Here is a 19538-nt window from a genome sequence, read left to right as displayed (position 1 = left end):
TCCCTTTCTCTTTTTAATTTAGGAAAAGAGGATGCTGGTGCATCAGGTACAAAAGACGAGAGCACCTCTGTGGCACAGGACACAAGAGCTTTACCAGAGAAGTCGCTGCAAAGATCAGCAAAGGTCACTTCATTCAGATTTTCTCCATTTATTCAAATGGCTGCCACCCGACTACCTGTCAAAGGTCTCACGTGATTCCCTTAGGACTGTAGTTGGTCATTTACTCAGGAAAGTCAGTGGAAACAGGGTATCATGAAAAGTGACTCTTTTTATAACTTCAAATGTCTACGCGTGTATTTATTTGCTTGTCTTTGCATGAAGGGTCAAGGCATTTTCTTTCTGTGTGGGTACATTTGTTGAAGTTCTGCATTATCTTCTGCTTAAACCACAGTCGTAATGTAATATTTATGATTCCCAGTTTGGGTTATTTAAAGTAGAGTGAGAATTTTGGTACGGGTAAAGCAATATGAATGTACACTTCTAGATTTGTATAGTTTTTTGCTCTAATATATATTTTTTTATTGTTATCATGCCTTTATCTAATTCAAAAGTAAGCCTTTAAGAAGTCTTTTTTAGTTTTTCCAAAGTATTTAATTTAGCGATCATAGAAACAAAAACAGTTGCTTTTGTATCCTGTTTTTGTTGTTTTGCATAATCCAATTTTATCTTTTAATTATATATGCTAGTAGCATATTCAGACACGGGATCAAACACAGCTGGCCCTAGCTCGTGGTGGAAGCCGTGTGCGCGGGGGAGAAGGAGGTGGTGTGACTCCACGGGCCGCCTCTCCCCAAGGTGTCGGTGGCAGCACGTTGAGCCGGGGAACGCAGCGTTCCCACCCACCGTAGCGAGTTGGGCAGGAGAATATCTCCTGCATGGTGACAGAAGGAATTTCTAAATTACATCGATATATGGTACCCCCAATTGCCCATCCAGTTATCTAGATCGTTATTGTAATAAGCATTTGGAATGCTAACCCCATGCCAGGCACCCCGCTAGGCGTGGGGGACTGTAATGAGGGGAGCGCTGTGGGCTAGATCTGGCTCCAAACGTGTTTCGTTCGACTCGTGCAGTATTTAAAAATTTTGACTTGGTAGCTTACATTAAAAAAAAAAAAAAGGGGAGCATTCACCTAAAAAAATTAGATTTCTGGCTTCTCCTGACAAAACAAAACATCCGGCAACACTAGGCCACATTCTTAAATGACTTGAGTCAGAGCTGAGCGGAGGCGACCCTCTGTAGATGGCATTTGTGTTCTGTAATTTGTTGTGTCCCCCCGCCCCCCGCATCTACCCTCTCTTTGGCTGGTTTTTTTTTGTTTGTTTTTTTGTTTTTGATAATTTCTTAATGGATTCAAACTAAAATTACAAGGCAAAACAGCACTTGTATGCGAAACTTACGCTGTGAGAAAGTCAGTTATATGACAACTAACATGAATCAGAAGTAACATTGAGCTACTTTATACACTTTATGTTGTCAAATATTAAAACGAGGACTTCTGGTTCAGAAAAGATGGCGTAGACTCACATCTCCTTGCTCTTCCCCACTGAGTACATGTATAAACCCTGGAAAATAACAAGAGACAACTGAAGGCAAATTTCGAAAGGTAAAAGGACATCAACCTAGTTAGGGAACAATGTAGTCGCAGGGGACTTCACAGTGCCACCCTCCTCCCCTCAACAGAAATATGGATTCCTTAGTCACAGAGCTTCACTGAGAGGCACTTCACTTGTACTTGGTAAAACCGCCGGACCCGGCTAATTGACCAAACAGTATCTTTTTTTTTTTTTTTTAGGCGAGGCAAGCCTTGGTTGACCTCACAGATTGCAAGGACTTTGTCAACTTACAATCCATTATTTTTTTGTTTTTTATGCCTACAGCACCTGGTCTTCATAGGTGGTCTCCCATCCAAGTACTAACTAGGTCCAACCCTGCTTAGCTTCCGAGATTAATCGGGATCTCGTTTGTTCAGGGTAACATGGCCATAGACGGCCAAACAGTATCCTGCTGACTGTTCCCAGCTGCTACCCAGCCCTGCGGATAAACAGCACTGACTACGTTTTTGGTGTTTGCAGGTGGTTTACATCGTGGAGAAAAAGCATTCCCGAGCAGCAGCTGGCTTCCTCAAACTCCTGGCTGATAAGAACAGTGAGCTGTTTAAGAAATATGCCCTGTTTTCTCCCTCGGACCACCGAGTGCCTAGAATATACGTGCCTCTCAAGGACTGCCCTCAGGACTTTGTGACCCGGCCTAAGGATTACGCCGACACACTGTTCATCTGCCGCATCGTGGACTGGAAGGAGGACAGCAATTTTGCGCTGGGGTAGGTGATCTCTGGGATGGAAAAGCACAGATCCAGGCAGAGTTGGTTTAGGTGGCTTTTAGGTAAACTTTTTTTTTTTGGTATATTTTAATTATTCTTCATTAAGCATAGGGAAAAATAATAAAGCATGGATACTTGACATATTTTGGTCTGGTTTCTTAAGAAATTGCCCTTAGCTACTACCTCAACTGGTAACCTATAGGTTCCTTGAATTGTCAGGCAATCACCTTTTTGTTTGTTTTTGTTTTTGACATAAAATATAAGCACATTCTGAGCCTCTACTTTTTCTCTGTGATGTTATGAATCCCATTTGTATTTGTGAACTGCAAAGAATTCATCGCATCAAACAGTCAAGACACTAGTGTTAAAATATGTAAAATCCCAGGCATATTCAAGGGACCCCAGTCTCCCATGCTTTAAATATGAATATGAAGATTTGTTTGATGTGATGTTTTGGTACTGATCTTCAGAGGTTACATTTTTGGCATTAAAAGCTAAATTCCCGTGCTGTAAGCAGGGAAAGGGTACCATGTTTTTACAGAAGCTGTCAGAAGCCAATCTAAGTTAAATATTGGTTATGTCGTCACAGAGCATCTTGCATAGCCACTTTATTTTGATCTGAAGAAACAGCTGGACATAGCTACTCGATCAAATGCAGTGCCTGTTTTCTTAGAATTGGTATTCATTTTGAAAGAAAAGCAATACTGTTTCAGCTAAATCTTTAACTCTTTATCATCGATGGTGTCTGATTTATGCTTCACAGAAATGAAAATAAAGGCATATACGCTAGAAAAGAGTTTGTTCTGACACTTCGAGTACAGTTCGGCAACTTGCTTGTTGGTCGTCTGACTTGTGCAGGACGGACCCTCCTGGGAACGCTCTGTGCTTCCGAGTGCCAACACTGAATGGGTGGCCACAGTGTGTGCTTTTTTTTATCAGGCTTATTCTCTACTTAGCCTCTTATGCCGGTGAAGCAAGCCCGATCAGATCTGCATGCCATACGTAGTGCAACTTAGGAAACACGGCCGTGCCACTCTTCCAGTGACATATAAATCACACGAGATCAGTGCGATTTATATGCTCTCAGAGCCAGTCAGGAGCAGTTGCGCTTTCTTTTTTGCTCTCAAGTGGCGTGACTGCAATGTCATCATTTTCAAGCCTAATTCATTATCCAAAAGTGACGTCAACCCCTTGAGCCCTAAATTGGCCTCCTCAGAGGCTTGCCAGTTTCTCACCAGCAGCTCAAAAGGCCTGGTAATGGCTGAGCCACCTGGCCTGGGCGGGTCGCCCCACTACATTCCGCTTGGCAGTGAAAAGGGAAGACTTTCACACCGCAGCGGGAAATCCGGCCTCGTCTTTTATCTGCCTTTCTGCCGTGTCCCATTGTGTGCACTTGAGCGGACTGCTTCCTAGTCTTCAAGTGTAAGGGCGTCGTCAGGAAGCCTTCGGGCGTGGGCTTCTCTTGTTGCTCGAATGGCCGTCCTCGTTTACAGCTGAGCATTATTACTTCATCAGAACTCTCTTCTTGTGGGCAAAGGACAATAATAATTAAAATGGAGTCTGGCCTTTGAAGCAGCAAGGACATTTGCTGAATCTAAAGAAAGAATATTTAAAAATAACAATCATATATTAATCTTGTATTTTCAAAGTAAAAATATTTGAATATTCTCATACTTCGATGGAAAACTACTAACCTTTTCTCTACCTTCTTACCGTAAAGACATTCAAATGACCTTTTATGGTTATATGCCTTTTAAAATCTTTGTGAAAAAGAGAAAATTTATCTCAAGAAATAAAACGTGGCAGTTTTCATAATGAAGTTCTCGGGTGACGTCTCCCTCACGCGGGGTGTGGGCTGCAGCTGTCGAGCGCGTTGGTGGCCGCCTTGCCGTTTGGTTCTGGCTCTCAGTTACCGATCTTCAGAAACTGAGGTCACTGTTTCCCAATCAGAACATGCTGTGCCGGGGCTGCCTGGGTTTCGTCTCTCTTTGCCAGGTTTTGACCAGGAGCAGGAAGGTATAGTATTTGCTACGGTGTGAATGTGTGTGCTTAGCTTCCGCAGAGGCTGTGCCTAAAACTGAGTTTAGCCAAAGAGGCTTTCTTCCCTGCCGCTCCACTCTACCCTGGAAAGTGTCAACCTTCTTCTTTTTATATAATTGCTACTAATTATTCAAGTCCAAAGTCATTTACTTCTGTAGTAAATTCAGTTCACGAGACAGCTGTTGATCAGCTATATGTAAGTCGCTGTGCTATATTATGTGAGAGATAGAAAGGTAAACATGCTATAGTTTCTTTATTCAAAGAAATTATAGCCTAATGCAGACTTGTGCGTCTCAAGAGGGACTCGAAACCAACAAGGTGACAAAGGAATCACAGTCTCTCTCACCACGCGGACCAGTCCAGCCACCACGTGGCATCTTTTCATTACCCCTTTCTGCACACGAGCTGTATTCTTCTCTCTACACAGTAGCCACCTGCTTGCTCAGTAGCATCCATGCTGGCCCCAAAATGGCCCTAATAGTCCTCTGGTCACATACCGAAGTCTAGATCACAATACAGAATTTCTAGGGTAGAAAATCTTATTGGTCTAGCTTGAGACTGTTATTTGCCCTGGTCAGTAGTTTGAACCAGAGGTTAGGGTCCAAGGTCCCACAATCTTCTGCCCAATTAGCAGGGACCGCGGGACTCCAGTCCCTGTGAAGAAGTGTGGATAAAGCAGACGGATTGAATGGCGTGCTTCTGGTCTCCAACTGTAGCACGGAACAGAATGTCGTAAGTTCTTCCAGAGGATCAAAATGGTTTTCTGGAAGTTGAGAGGAGGCACAGGAAGGGGGAAATCCAAGACCGTTTCTTGGAAAATGGAAGCCTCTTAGCTAAAAGACCACTCTGCCTGAGAGTCCAGAGTGGACGGGGAGGGACATGATGGAAGCAAGCAGTCACAGTCGGCTGCTGCAGCACGAGGAGCTGGGGAGGACCTGACGTAAAGCAGCTGCAGCAAAGGAAGCAAAAGGAATGAAAAGATCCAGGGGAGATGAAGAAGGTAAAGTCTCCCAGGCATGGCGACCGGCTAGAAATGGGGCATGGAGCAGGACAGAATCTTGGATGAACTCTCAGGCTGCTGACTTGGGTGACCGGGTGGGCGATGATGGCATTTAACCGAGAGCAGCCTCAGCTCCTGCCATCCCCTTCGCTTATGCCTCATTGCTCGCCGTCTCCCAAGCTGTGTTTGTTCAGAGCTCCGCACTTTGCACACTACGCTTCCTTGCCCAGCAGTGGCTTTCTCCTCTCCCCAGAGTTTGTTTAATAAAATGCTGAACTTTTAAACTTAACTCAGTTGTCCACTCGAAAAATGTTCCCTCGCTCTGAGTCCTTCTCCCTGGGCGCTCCCGTAGTTTCTTGTAATACCGTTATTGCAGCTCTTACCGGTTTCTATTGTAATTGCTTCTCCGAGTTATTTGCTTGGCCACGAGCTCCTTTAGGGTTAGGGTACTCGGAGACTGTCTGCTGGCTGGTCAGCTGGGTAGACGAGAATGGTTTGACAACCCCAAGGTCTAGAAACATAGTGCACCATAAATCAAGCTAGAAAACACAGGAAAAGGTGTTTGGAACAGAAAATGATGAAAACCAAGGTTCTGATTTCAAAGTCAACACTTGTAACATACGTCCAATATATAAACTCAGGGGAAGAACCCCAAATTTAGAATCTTTTTAACAAAAAGATTAAATAGAATGTACACATTAATAGACTGATTTCAATAATCTCGGAAGGGACCTTAAGGTGCCCATCGGTCTTGGTGCCTCCTCTGGTGGAAGCATTGCTTCTCTGGCACCCCCACTAGCACTTCGGTGCCTCCAGTTAGGGGAACCCCAAGATTATTACAGTTCTGGAAACCTCCATTTGTCACAAAGTCCTTTTTCATCTTGTTCTTGGAATTGTCACGTCGATCTCAGTCGAGCCTCGTTCACCTCTGTACCTCACTCCTACCATGTTTTCATGAACCTCATTCCTGCAACGTTATCAAAAATGTAAAGGAACGCCGTTCTTGGGGAACCCAGGCTGGCTTTTGGGGATCGCTGCTTTCTGTTATACACCACAACGTGTTTCGTACTTTTAATATTTAGTGCTGGACTCGTGTCCAGGATATTTGAAAAGCCACATTGACTTCCTCACTGGAATGATTTGTAATTATATAATCAGATTTACAGTTTTAAGAGCTTCCCAACCCTCTTAAATCATCGTTCCCTTTAGAAACTCTTGCAGTGGAATTCACGCCTATATTTTCTCAGACCTTTGTGAAATCTGCAATCCCAGGCTTCCCTTCCAGGATGTCGTGAGCCTGGAGATATCATGGTCACTTTCTCCTAGATTTGTCATGGTTTTTTTCTTCTTGAATATTTAAGGATAAATCTTGGAAAAAAATAAAAAAGAAGGAAAAATTTTACGGCAGCTACTGTGAGGAACATAATAGTGTTTCTTGGCAACACTGCAGACTAACTGGAGATGTACGATGTGAATTGACCTAGAGTAAATTGACAATTTATGTTACTTTCTCTAGCAAACTTTGGTAGGTTTAAGGGATGGGGAGGAGGGAAAATGAATAGCTCAGTGCACATATAGCAGGGTTGAGAAATTTTTGTTGAACTAAGCTTAGTGGGAGGCTGTTGAGATGAGAAACAGTGCGTGGCAGGTATGCTCCTTTTAATGAGGGCGAAGGAGAGCAGGCTCCATTGGAGGGAGAGGGAGACGGGGCGAGGCGAATGGGGAGGAAGGGAAGTTCCGACTGGCGATGCGTGTGGTGGAGGAGGATGTGTCTGGTCTATTCTGGTATCTTCTCTCCCAGCTTTTTACCCGTGAGGTGTCAGCTGTTAGACAGTCAGAAATATTTCCTGACTGACCGGAAGCAAATGCTTTTACAATTCCATTCAGTTTTGGTAGATACTGGATTTCTTATGAGGTAGATACGAATTGGGAGGTGGTCACTAAATTCTATAAAATTGCATTTAGTAGGAAATGAAAGAGTAACCAGTTTGGTAGAAATAACAAACAGGAAAAATTAGTTTGTTTCATTGAGGCATAGCCTACAAGATGAGCGAATTGAAAAACAGCTCCATCCAATCTTTCTCCCTGTGCCAAAAAAAAAAAAAAAAAAAGAATATGTCACCTTTTCGAGAGTATGTTTCTTACCTGAAGACTCTTCTGAGAAAGAGGCTGAGTTATGTGACCCTATGAACTTGAATTACCAATCTTAGACTTCCTAAGTCCTTTCCAGGGAGGATGGCTCCAGCTGGCTGACAGACAAAAAGCAAATCAGGCTGAGGAGGGGGCTCTTTTTTTGTGACTGTTGGGCTCCACCTGGTGGCCTATGAAGATCAGCTTTGGAAAAGCTACATCTTCAACATGGAGAGCATCCTGGTCCAAGCAGAGCAAAAGTAAAGTGTGGAGGAGGATGGGCCTAAACCGGGCTTCGGTTACCAAATTGTTCTTTTCCTCGCCCTGCGTGCGATCCTTGACATGTCTTTCGTGGGTGTCAGCTTCATCCACAGTTTCTAGTGCACCTTCTGAACATATTAAAGTATCAGAGAATTTTACAGTCATCAGCTTCTCTTACATCCTTAGATGCTTTCAGCCTCCTTTCTTCTCCGTTCACATCAACATGAAGCTCTTCACGCTCAAGCTTCAGGACCTTTCGTAAGATCGTTCGGTATTGTTGAGCCTGGCGTCTTTTCATCATCCCATAATCCGTTTCCATTGATCCCTCATTATCCCTCTTCCTTCCTTGCTGCCTTTTGCTGTGTCATAAATACTGAGCCAGAAAAGGGGAAAATGGCATGTTCTCTCTTCCCGATTATAGAAAATAATACATAAAATATACAGCCAAAGACATTGTATTTGCCACCCTTTGTTTTCATTGTGTGTCGTTATTGAAGTCTGGACCCAAGGGTAGTGGATGTTGGACTGCTGGCCACTCGCAGGTTCTCAGGGGTCTGACACCATTGTATCTGTTGGCGTGAAATTTTCAACATGGACCAGTACACATGAGAGTGTTTACTTAAGAGCGATAATAATAGTGACGATCACTACGAGGTCATACGACTGTCTTGCCCAGTTTTAAGGCTAAAACTTTATAGGAATTCGTGGTTGAGAAAGAATGAATGGCTTAGAACACTAATATTGACTGTTACGTGTTCCGTTTTTTTTTTTTTTTAAAGGCAAATAGGCCGACTTGAAGGACTTTCTTGTGTTAATTTTCTACATCCGTAACTGGTCCCTTCCCCTCAATAAGTTTTTTACTCGCCCATCACTTTAAACATTGACCCTGGCGCTTATTTATAGAGAATGTTTGCGCACACACACACAAAGCCCCCACCTGTCACCTGTGGGAAGTTGGGAATGCTGTTTTGGCTCCATCTCGATTGATTCACTCTCCAGTAGGCCCCAGACGTAATGTCATCATTTGTGAGTGGAAACAGTAGTTGTGGAGGGACTCTGGTGAGTTAGAAAATTTGAGGGCGTGATGATTATAAATGCTCTAATGAGAAAAGCTTTCTAGCTCAAAACTATTTATTATTGCAATATCAAAATTAAGAAAAAAAATTTAAATACATATATATTGTCTTTATTATTAAAATTATTTAAAACATATACTATAGAAAGTAAAAAATTTCCGTAATTTCACCCTGTTGAAATAATCACTATTAAGAGTTTAGTATTTATTTGCGTAAAATGTTGTTTTAAAAATATTTACCAGCATTTATTGCAAAGTATGTTTCACAGATAAAAGAATATGTGTAACACTTACATAATTTTTGAATTCCGATATTAAAACCAACCCATAAACTCACCACCCAGATTAAGAAATATATGACAATACAGTTAAAGCTCCCTTGTGTTCCTTTCTATCCTAACCCCTAATTTTTTCTTTGAGCGGTAACCACTGTCTCAAACATGCTAATTGAAATGTGCTTTTCTTTTTAATTTACCCATATTTATATTCCTAAAAATTCTAGTTTTGCTTGTTTTTGAACCTTGTAAAAAAATACAAAAATACGATGCTACATTTATTCTGTGACTTGGTTTTTTCATTTACCATAATATTTCTAAGATATATTCATATTTTATACTCATTTTAATTCATAATATTTCCAGTTCTTGAATATACCGTCATTTAATTATCTAGCAATGGATATTTGGGTTGAACTGAGGTTCTTGCTATTATAAACAATGCTTTTACAAACATTCCAGTTTGTAAAATTCCAACTAAAATTTCTCTAGACTCTACTTGAGAGTAGAATTACTACATCACATACTGATGCATGTTTAAATTTACAGCTTTATAGCCAAATCATTTTCCACAGTGGCCGTCCCCATTTTTCGTCCTACTAGCACTGTAAAAGAGTTTCCCGCTCTTCACATTCTCACCAACCCTTGATAGCTAGACTCTTCAATTTTTGCCAGTCAAGTGGGTATATAAAATAATATTTCATTGAGTTTAATTTATATTTCCCTAATTACGAATGAGATTGAGCATCTTTTCATACATTTATGGTTCTCCTCTAGAAAATGTCTTAGTGTCTTTTTAAAAATATATTTTTTAATTTTTCAATTACAGTTGACATACAATATTATATTAGTTTCAGGTGTGCAACACAATGTCTTAGCATCTTACTTTTTTCACAGTTAATTTTTTCATTTAGATAATTTAGATTTACAAAAGTTGCAAAAATGTCAGAGTCCCTTAATTCCTTATGTTACATTTCACATTACCATTGAGTATTTATCAAAACCTGGGCATAATACTATTAAATAAAGTGTAGGACTTATTCAGACCTTATAATTTTTTTTCTCTAATGTCCTTTTTCTGTTTGAAAATCTGGTCCAGGATCCTACATAGCTGTTAGTTGTCATGTCGCTATAGTTTTTTTCAATTCCTCGGCCTCATCTTTCGTAACCTTGATATTTTGAAGAATATTGGTCAGTGATTTCGTAGACTGCTCCTCAATTTGGGTTTGTCTAATGTTTTCTCATGAGTAGACGGAGATCATTCATTATTGAGAGGGATAGCACAGAGGTGGTGTGCATGATACCAAGGAGTACGTGATGTCAGTATGTATTACTGGTGATGTTAACCTCCATCACTTGGCTAAGCTGGTATCTGCCAGGATTTTTAACTTATTATTTTCCCCTTGTAATTACTAAACTGTGTTTTGGGGAAGATTTTTTTAATACTGTGCAATTACTCTTTCTGATTAAACTTTCACCCACTCATTTTAGCATTCTATTTTTAATTGGGCTGTTTGATTTTTCGGAGTTAAAAAATTTTCTAAAAAGTTATCTTTTTAGCAGTCACTATGTGGAAAATATCTTCTCCCCAGTTTATGAGTTGTCTTTTCATGTTATTAATGTTCACTTCTGAAGAACAAGATTTTAAGTTGTATTTTCTAACTTTCTAGTGCTTGCGTGTAGAATAACAACTAATTTTTGTATATTAATTCTATATCCAGCCTTCTTACTATATCATCCCCTTATTAATTTTAAAACTTTGGATATACTGTGGTTTCCTTTAGATTTTTTATGTAGATAATCACATCATTGGTACATAATGACAGATTTGTTTCTTCTATTCTGATCCCTACAACTTTTTATTTCCTTATCTTTCTTAACTGGCAACTCACAACGGGGAAAGATATTTTCCATACCAATAAGTGACGTAAGTTCAATTTTGAATGAAAGCAAGAATTTCAGGCATTTTTTCCTGTTCCTGATTTTTTGCTAATATGGCAGCTGATTATTAAAGGATTCAAGAGTTTACCTAAATAAATATATGTCTTTGAGTTTTATTTGTTTTTACTATATTCAGTTTTCGTAGTTTTCCTTTAGAGTTTTAAGGAGGAATAGTATGCCTTTTTTATAGACTCAAAGGCATTAATTTGTTTATTCATTTATTCATTCGACTATCATGTATTGGACTCCTAAGATGAAAAAGTATCATTGTAAGATATAGAAATAAAGAAATGTTTATTCTCTTTTGAATGATCCTCCTCTATAATGATCATCTATAGACAAAGAAGAGAGATACCTAATGCAACAGGACACAGCTAGAAAGTGGCATGTGCCCGAGAGGGAATATGACCAGAGGAGAGGGATTGTACCGTGGAGAGAGATCTGCTCGGGGGGCAGGGGTGGCTTCCTGGCCTGGCTCCTACATTCCATGAAGGTGAAATGAACTTGGTTTGTTTTGTACATCTAGTTCAACATGAAAGTTAAAGGGAGTGTCTTTAAGAGAGAAATACATTGCTTAAGGAAGGAGCCGTTTGTAGTATTTGTATGGTCTAGAACCAGCAGCACTGTGTCAGTGTGAAGTGAACACCTACGCGTGGGAGTGGGTCTCTCTGGATTTTAGTATTATGTTTTACAAGTTGGATGTTATAAAATGCCTTTCGTTCAAGTGTTTAGGCCCTTTTCCCTTAGGTGTCACAATAGTTTTCGGCCACTCTGACCTCACCAAATAAGAGTAAGATGGCCACCTTGTTTTAAGTCTGCTTCCCACCACACATAAGAATGTGTTTCTTTTCCTATAGGTCTAATTCTCTAATAACTTCTATATCATCTACCTTATCGTTTATACATCTCCGAGAAACTATCTGTGCTGTTTGAGTATATGTATGGTTCATTATTTTATGTGGTTTTGAATACTGTAAGGTAGAATCATGTAAAATTGCATTTTGTAGGTAAAAAATGGTCAACTTCATATGTCCCAACATAAAATAAGAGTAACACTTTATGTTAATACTCGCCATTCTCGAATCCTTCCTTCTGAGTAATCTCTCAGCTAACTTGAATTGCAAATGTTTTTGCAGGAAGGCAGTGGGTCGTATATTTTATGCCTCATCATATCAGTCAGGATTCTTGTAGTCCTGGCTTCCACTTCAGAGGAATCACAACACTTGTTCCCAGAGATACTAAAACCTCTTAGCTACAAAGGTGAGGATTAGTGAGAGTGGGTCTTAAGGATGATACTGAAAGGTTCAACTCCTCCCTTGCACTCTTGGCTCCCAGACCATGGGCACAGGTCCACGATACTCAGAGCAGTGCTTTACCTGGAGGACAGTACGCCAGCCTCATAGGTGTTGCCTCCTGCCTAGCCCGTCAGTGCACTCTTACACGGTTCTGATCAGTGACTTCAACAGGCTCTGCTGCCTCTCCACGGTGAAGCGCTTGATTACATACGATGTCTAGTGTGATAACATAATAGCTCAAAAGGTATTTGGTAAATCTGGATTGTGGTGTTTATCGTTATACGAGCAAGGTGGATGGAACAAGTGAAGGTAGCGATTAAAAGGAATTAATGTTTCTTTTAATGGGGTATAACATAATAGCTCAAAAGGTATTTGGTAAATCTGTGGATTGTGGTCTTTATTGTTATACGAGCAAGGTGGGTGGAACAAGTGAAGGTAGCAATTAAAAGGAATTAATGTTTCTTTTAATGGGCCGATTACTGCCCTCTCCATCATAGACGAGCTCAGCGAACACAGCCTGCTGTCAGGTAAGTTGCTGGGCTCGCCTGCTGTCTTCCACATCAGAGGCTCGCAGCTGCTTGCTGCTTCTGGCAGACTGGCGTCCTGCCAGGGAGGTGGCCAGGTCATCGTTAGTGAGAGGGAGTTCACGCTGTGGGGCTCATTTCCTGCTCCCATGTACCTCCTGTTCTTATGCCCATTGAGCAGGTACAGCAGTGGCTGGGGAAGGAGATTGGTGACATTCTCAGGGCAGATCGTCCTGCCTCCACAATGAAAGTGTTTTGTGAAGCGTTCTCATGGAACGCAAACGGTCATACTCTGGGCCCATTTCATCCACCTGTCTCTTCCCCAGATGTCCTTGTCATCAGTCCTCCAGTCTGTCTTCTTTCAGAGCCGTATCCACCTGGGTAAATGTGTAGCCACTGCCCATTAGGCCACTTTTCCTCAGGCCAAACAGAACATGGGTATGCTGCTTGTGGAGAGGAGTTTCTACTGTACTGCCTTTTCAGAGACCACCCCTCAGAACGGATATAGTGCTATTGTAGCCCACTTCTGACTTGTGACAATGGAAGATGAGCCAGAACTAGGCATCCAAGGTTCTCAGGCCTTTCTACATCTTTCTAGGTAATATCTTGTGCACATGTATGGTCTGGCTCTCTGAATCTCACTCTTTCTGATTGCTACCTCCATTTTTCACATTAGAGACTTAGTGAGACCCTGAATTCTATGATGTAATGGTTTATCCTCCTTCGAATTTTTTTTTTCCATCTTAGCCAGGTATCTGTAAGAGATTCCAAATATCTTTTTGATATACATAGGCAGTCCCTGAGTTTCCCTGTTTGCCTGGAATCAAGAATTTAGAGGTTGAACAAGTAATTCTTTGTTTCCACCTCTTTTTCGGGTTCTCCAGGTCTCTTACTGTTTTCTGTGAGCTCTCTGATACCTTTCCAGTAAGTTCCCTTTCATACCATAGTTTCTTGTGCTTGCAACTAAGAATCCAGACGGTTAAAGGCGTTAGTGTTAGGAGGTGGATGTGGAGAACGGAACGTCAGGAACCTGTGAGAATTAGGGATGCTTAGAGGGCTTGGAGGTAACGCAGGTCCCACTGATTTTCAAAATACTAATGAATTTCTAAAATGTCCTTCAAACTTCAAAGGCAGCGACAACAGATTCCCAGATCTGCAGTGGGAACTTTCTTCTAGTGAACACAGGTAATAATGTAGCCATTTTGAAAATTAATTAGCATTTCGAAAATTAGTGAGGCCTGAATGTTTAATTGTCTGGATTCTTGGTGCAAACAAGAGAAGCCAACTCTAGTTGGAAAAGGAATTCATTAAAAGGATACGGAAGAGCTTACAGAAACAGTTAAGAGTCTTGAACGTCCCGAGAAAGTCATGGGTGGGAACCAAGGCAGGTCTGGAGAGGCAAAAACAGGAAGTCCAGCCATCGTCTTTTTGTCAGGATTAGTCTGGCCATGATGCCAGCAGCTCTTACCACTGTGATTTTAGGACAGCATTGCCACTGGACGCTGCTGCCACCACCCTGGCACCAGAAACCGCTCTAGTCATCATGAATGAAACCCAAGCACCTCTTTGAGTCATTCTCTTCACATTCAAAGTCTTGAGTTGAAGCAGAATCTTAAGTCATACATAGCGTGCTTCCTACTGGTTTTCATAGAGTGAGTGGAGTCTTATATGAAGAGAGTCCAGGCATTATGTTGGAGGCTGGTCACTTCTGTAATGGGAATCATGCTTCTTCGGCCCACTTACATGCAATGTAGAAATCATCCTTTCCAATTCACATACCTATCTTTTCTTTGTCTTGCTTGATGGCTCTCACTAGGCCCTCCAATACCGCACTTAATAGTATCGTGAGAGTGAACACCTTGTCTTCCTTGTCCAGAGGGAAGCATTTAGTCTGTCAGCTTTAAGTTTGAAATACATATAAACATCAAATATAATCTAATGAGCATGACTTAAGGTATAGGCACTATGAAACTGATGATTTAACAGCAAACTGGGTTGATCAGAATTGTCTCTAAAGGTGTTTGTGAGAGAAAGAATTGACAAAAGCTTTGAACAATATGAATTTGACTTCCTTTGAAAAACAATCGCAGGAATCCTTAAGAAAGCAGTCTGGCTCCACTCCCCAGGTCAGAATTCCTGAAGAAAGGTCAAATTTCACCATAGTCATGGATTTAACAGGAGAGAGTATCATTGTCTCTTGATACTCTTGATATGAGAGAATCATTGTCATTCCGTTGAGCCCCCCATTCATTCGTGATGATGTGCCTGCTGGGGGAAGGGCAGGAGGGTTTGAAGACCTTCCTGCTGCGCTCAGTTTTAGAGAGGAAATGGGTACCGATCTTCCATTTATTCACTAACGAGGTTGTTCCTCTCTGTCCTGTCCACAGGCATCTGGCTAAGAGTCTGGGGCAGGCCGGTGAAATCGAGCCCGAAACAGAAGGAATACTTACAGAGTATGGTGTGGATTTCTCCGATTTCTCTTCAGAAGTTCTAGAGTGTCTCCCACAAGGCTTGCCCTGGACAATACCACCGGAGGAATTAAGCAAGAGAAGAGATTTAAGGTAAATATCTGACACTCTTTAAAAACAACATGTTTCTTTCTACGTTTCTGCCTTCTAACATAGCTTTCATGGGAGCCAGGCTCAGATGTTGCCATCTTTCCATGGACATTCAAGTTCGGATCAATTGAGAATTAAGTGCTCTGTACCAGAGGTCAGCAAATTATGGCCGGCCAGCTCAGTCCAGCCTACTGCCTGTTTAGCCCATGAGCTTAGAATGGTTTAATATTTTCACATGGTTGAGAAAACTCAAAACAAAAATAATCTTTCATGAAAATTATGTGAAATTCAAATTTAAGCATCCATAAAGTTGCATTGGAACACAGCCATGCTTATTCAGTTATATATTGTCTGCGGCTGTATTTTTTACACTACAGCAGCAGAGTTGAACAGTTACAGCAGAGACCATGTGTCCTGCAAAGCCTAAGAAATTTGCTCTCTGACCCTATATAGAAAAAGTGTGCTGACCCATGCTCCAGTCCATCCTCATTTCAAAAGGTACACTTGTCCCCTTCTTTTCTCATCGTCCTGCCCCATAGGCCTAGTCAAATAAAGACAGTGTTATCTGCTTAGAAGTGCCTTCCTTTAAATGGGCCTCTTCAGGCACAGAGCAAAGGATTCAAGACTTCTGTGCTTGGAGCTTCATTTTAAAGCTTTACTTTTAGGTCTGGAATTTGTTGGAAAGTACTTTTGTGGTATTTTTATAACAACATCTTCTTTGAAGATGTTTCTTCATTGTGGGATGTTAGTTCTTTTCTGATATTTCTCTTCAGAATTTGGTTTCAGCGCTGGCATTCATTTTGGATGCCACATGGAGATATTTAGAACCAAGAAACTTTTCATACAACCCACTGAGGCGGTGGAAGGTTTTTCGCTAAGGTCATCCCGTGTCAGAGTCTTTTCCACCACACTCGCTCACTCCGTGCAGCTGAACTTGTGATACCTTCAGCTCTTGGTGCCCACTACTCCTCCTAGCTTGAGAATCCTCCTCCTCTGCTCCCTCTGGCTATTGTACCTTTTAGGAATTTACTGCTTTTTTTCCTTTTCTTGCTGAGGGTAGGCGAGGAAACAGAGATGGCAGTTAGTCCCCTTCCTACGTGTTAGAAAACATGTCGCATTTGAAGTCAGTCAACTCAGGCTGCCATCCTGGCTTTCCATAGTAAGCACCATTCATACAACTCGTGCTGGTCAGTTATCTCGTCAGGGGCTTCGAGATGTTGGCCCAAAACCTTACTCCCTCAGAACCTTTGTTTTTCTCATGTACACATTGAGGAACTCGTTTTCTGGGACTTATTTTCCTAAATCTAGGAATCTAGTAAAAAATTTAATGAGAAAAGGTCAGAACAAATGGCTGAACTTTATTGTTTGAAGTGTGTTAGTATGGCCGTTCTGCAGTAGCTGTCAACATTTCAACCTTACCTACCCTTTCACCCCCAGACTCTACATCTGAGAATCCATCCTACTCAGAGCGGTGCACAAGGATCTGTGTATACGACTGTTCATTCATTTCTGCTTCATTGTAACAGTGACCCTGCTCATGTCCATCAACAAAGGAATGGTTCAGTAGCCTATGTGATATTAATAAGATAGCAGATTTGAAGTCCTGACAGCTGCCAAAAAGGAGCTAGATCTATGTGGACTGGCCTGAGACAAAGGCCATTATATATATTGCAAAGTAAAAGAAACAAGGTTGAGAACAATATGAATTTGACCCTATTTTTTTATAACGTCAGATAATATAAAAACTGTACAAATGTATAGACACACATTTATATGTACACAAACAAGTATATATGCATAGAAAAAGGACTGGAAGGAAATTTAGCCCTTTTTTTTATAGTAATTGATGGTGATTACCATGTGTGAACTCAGTGGATTAGTAGGAGGTAGGGAGGCAATATTTTACTTTTCATTTTATAAATTGCTCTGTTATTCAAGTTATTTTTAAAATAAGCTTTTATCACTTTTAAAAATTATGAGCGGGACTATCAGAAGAGAGAGGCACCCAATCATTTCTCGGCTTAACTCTTAGCCCACAGATTAATAATAAGTCATCTCAACAGTCACAGAGCCTGGTATTGCTCTCAGTTTTCCACTCGTGGCTCCACCTTGCCCTTTTCTTTGGCTCCCATTGCCTTCTGGGTTAGACCACAGAATAGGAGGCCTTGCTCTGCAGAAGGCCTCTGTTAAAGCGTACCTATGTGTCGGACGAAAGAATCCAAAGATACAAGGAGCTTGTGGGATGCTCTCTGCTGTCAGCATAATAACAGGGATTAAACACGCGCGCGCGCACGCACACGCACACGCACACGCACACGCACACGCACACGCACACACACACACACACACACACACACACCCCGCCCCTCCAAACACTTTCTCCCTGCCTGTTATCTCTAAGATTATGTTTCTGAAGTTCTAATCTGATTTTTTTCACTCTTTTGGCTTAAAATCTTTCAGTTGCTTCCTGATACCCTGAAGTAGTAATCTCTAAACTTTGTTGAACATGCGTTCTCAATAATGTATGTGCCTTTATATTAAAATTATAAGCATGCTTACTACTTTACTAATTTATTACATACAGTGTAAATTTCCATAAAAGTGGAAAAATGAGAACGATATAAATTTTAAAATATTTTTGTTTTACTTAAAAGGTATCAAAAACTTCTTATTAATAATTTTACTTTTGGTGAAAGTAATGTGATTGAATATTCTTTCTTTTTTTAAATTTTGCTTTAATAACTTATGATATAGAAATACAAAGGTCTGATGATAAGTTCTGTAAATTTGATATCTAGTTTTGCCTTTAATAGTTATCATAACTGAAAAAGATACCTCATATCTTGGGAGGAAGTAAGCCGAATTTACTAAATCATAATATTTATTTTTCAATCCTATTCATGGATCATATTGAGATTCATTTTGCAATCCAGTTAATTTCTTATCTTTCATGATGTCAGTTCTTGTGGACTAATTGAAAGGGGCTCCATTTTTAGATTCTTAAAAAATAGGTCCATATCATTGATTATTCTTCATTTGGCATCTTTGAAAACTACTTAGAAAATTCTATTAGGATGTTTACGTATACAAGTAGTTTTGTAGTTTATATACTTAGGTCATTTTAGGAACCCAAATGGTATAACAATGGAAATATTTCAAAACATTTATTTAAAAAATTTTATCTTCAAAATGAGATTCTTGTTTTATTTTGTTTTCAAAAAACAATAACTTTTTTTCCTCATTGTTAAAACGTCACTTTTACCTTGAAGAGACAGATTAAGTATATTTATTTTTGTCTAAGTATCTGTATGTAACGTACGATTGACAGTCATTGTTTTGAGATCATAGTGTGGCTGGCGATGAATTCATATTAGGAGCAGAAGGTATGTCATCTTCGCCATTTTCCTGCTGTTGGTGGTATTATTAGTTTGGTGATATCCTCAGCTTGTGGATCTTGCAATCATCTTTTTTAGCCACTTGCCTATTTTGTAAGGATTAGTTGAGCTAAAACTGGATAATTTCCATAAACCCATGGACTAGGCGTGGGTAGATAGCCACTGACGGCTGAAGGTGCAGGAGCTGATGGGTGTGCTGGAGTGCTGCCTCTTTCATCCATCCGTACACCCCACTTACCACCTGACCCGCACAGCTGGCGAGGGTGCCAGGGTCCATTCATGTGGTTGTGTAGTCACGGTTAAGTTCTTTTTCACAATAAAAAAAAAAAAAACATAAAGAAAAGTCCACAGTGCGTGGAAGTGCTTGGTTCTGATTACCTTTCCCTTCTTTTTGACTGGTCTCACAATAGATTTACTCAGGTTTTCAACTAACATATTCACTGAACGCCATGCGCGGGCAGTGGAGATTCAGCAGTGAACAGAAATAGATGTGGTCTCTGCTCTTGTGGAACTGTCAGTCTCGTGGCAGAAGAGCACGGATCAAGTGCATCAAGCAGTGGTCACTATGGACTTGTGATGGAGGAGAGCAGTACTTGGTACTGCTGTGATCTTTTCCGCTCAGAGTTCCAGTGCTTCACAGAGCTTTATCAATATTAATTTTCCCAGGAATGTCACAAGAACTAGGAACGAGTCTCAGCGCACGCTCAAACACATGTACTGT

The 19538-nt window shown here is 40.8% G+C and overlaps 1 protein-coding gene and 1 pseudogene across 1 annotated transcript in view; one reads left to right on the top strand and one right to left on the bottom strand.

Moving 5' to 3' along the window:
* Positions 1–19538, top strand: part of DIS3L2 (DIS3 like 3'-5' exoribonuclease 2) — a 273001-nt gene that overhangs the window by 109491 nt on the left and 143972 nt on the right. The window contains exons 9-11 of the mRNA XM_015585355.2: positions 23–123; positions 2076–2323; positions 15252–15425. Coding sequence (XP_015440841.1) covers positions 23–123; positions 2076–2323; positions 15252–15425 — 523 coding nt within the window. The remainder of the gene's footprint in view (positions 1–22; positions 124–2075; positions 2324–15251; positions 15426–19538) is intronic.
* On the bottom strand, positions 1872–1990 carry LOC112475435 (annotated as a pseudogene).

The sequence above is a fragment of the Pteropus alecto genome, unplaced genomic scaffold (genome assembly GCF_000325575.1).
Source record: "Pteropus alecto unplaced genomic scaffold, ASM32557v1 scaffold110, whole genome shotgun sequence".
Classification (NCBI taxonomy): Eukaryota; Metazoa; Chordata; class Mammalia; order Chiroptera; family Pteropodidae; genus Pteropus; species Pteropus alecto.
Note: the sequence above shows the minus strand (reverse complement) of the source record. Positions and strands in the feature narration are given on the sequence as shown.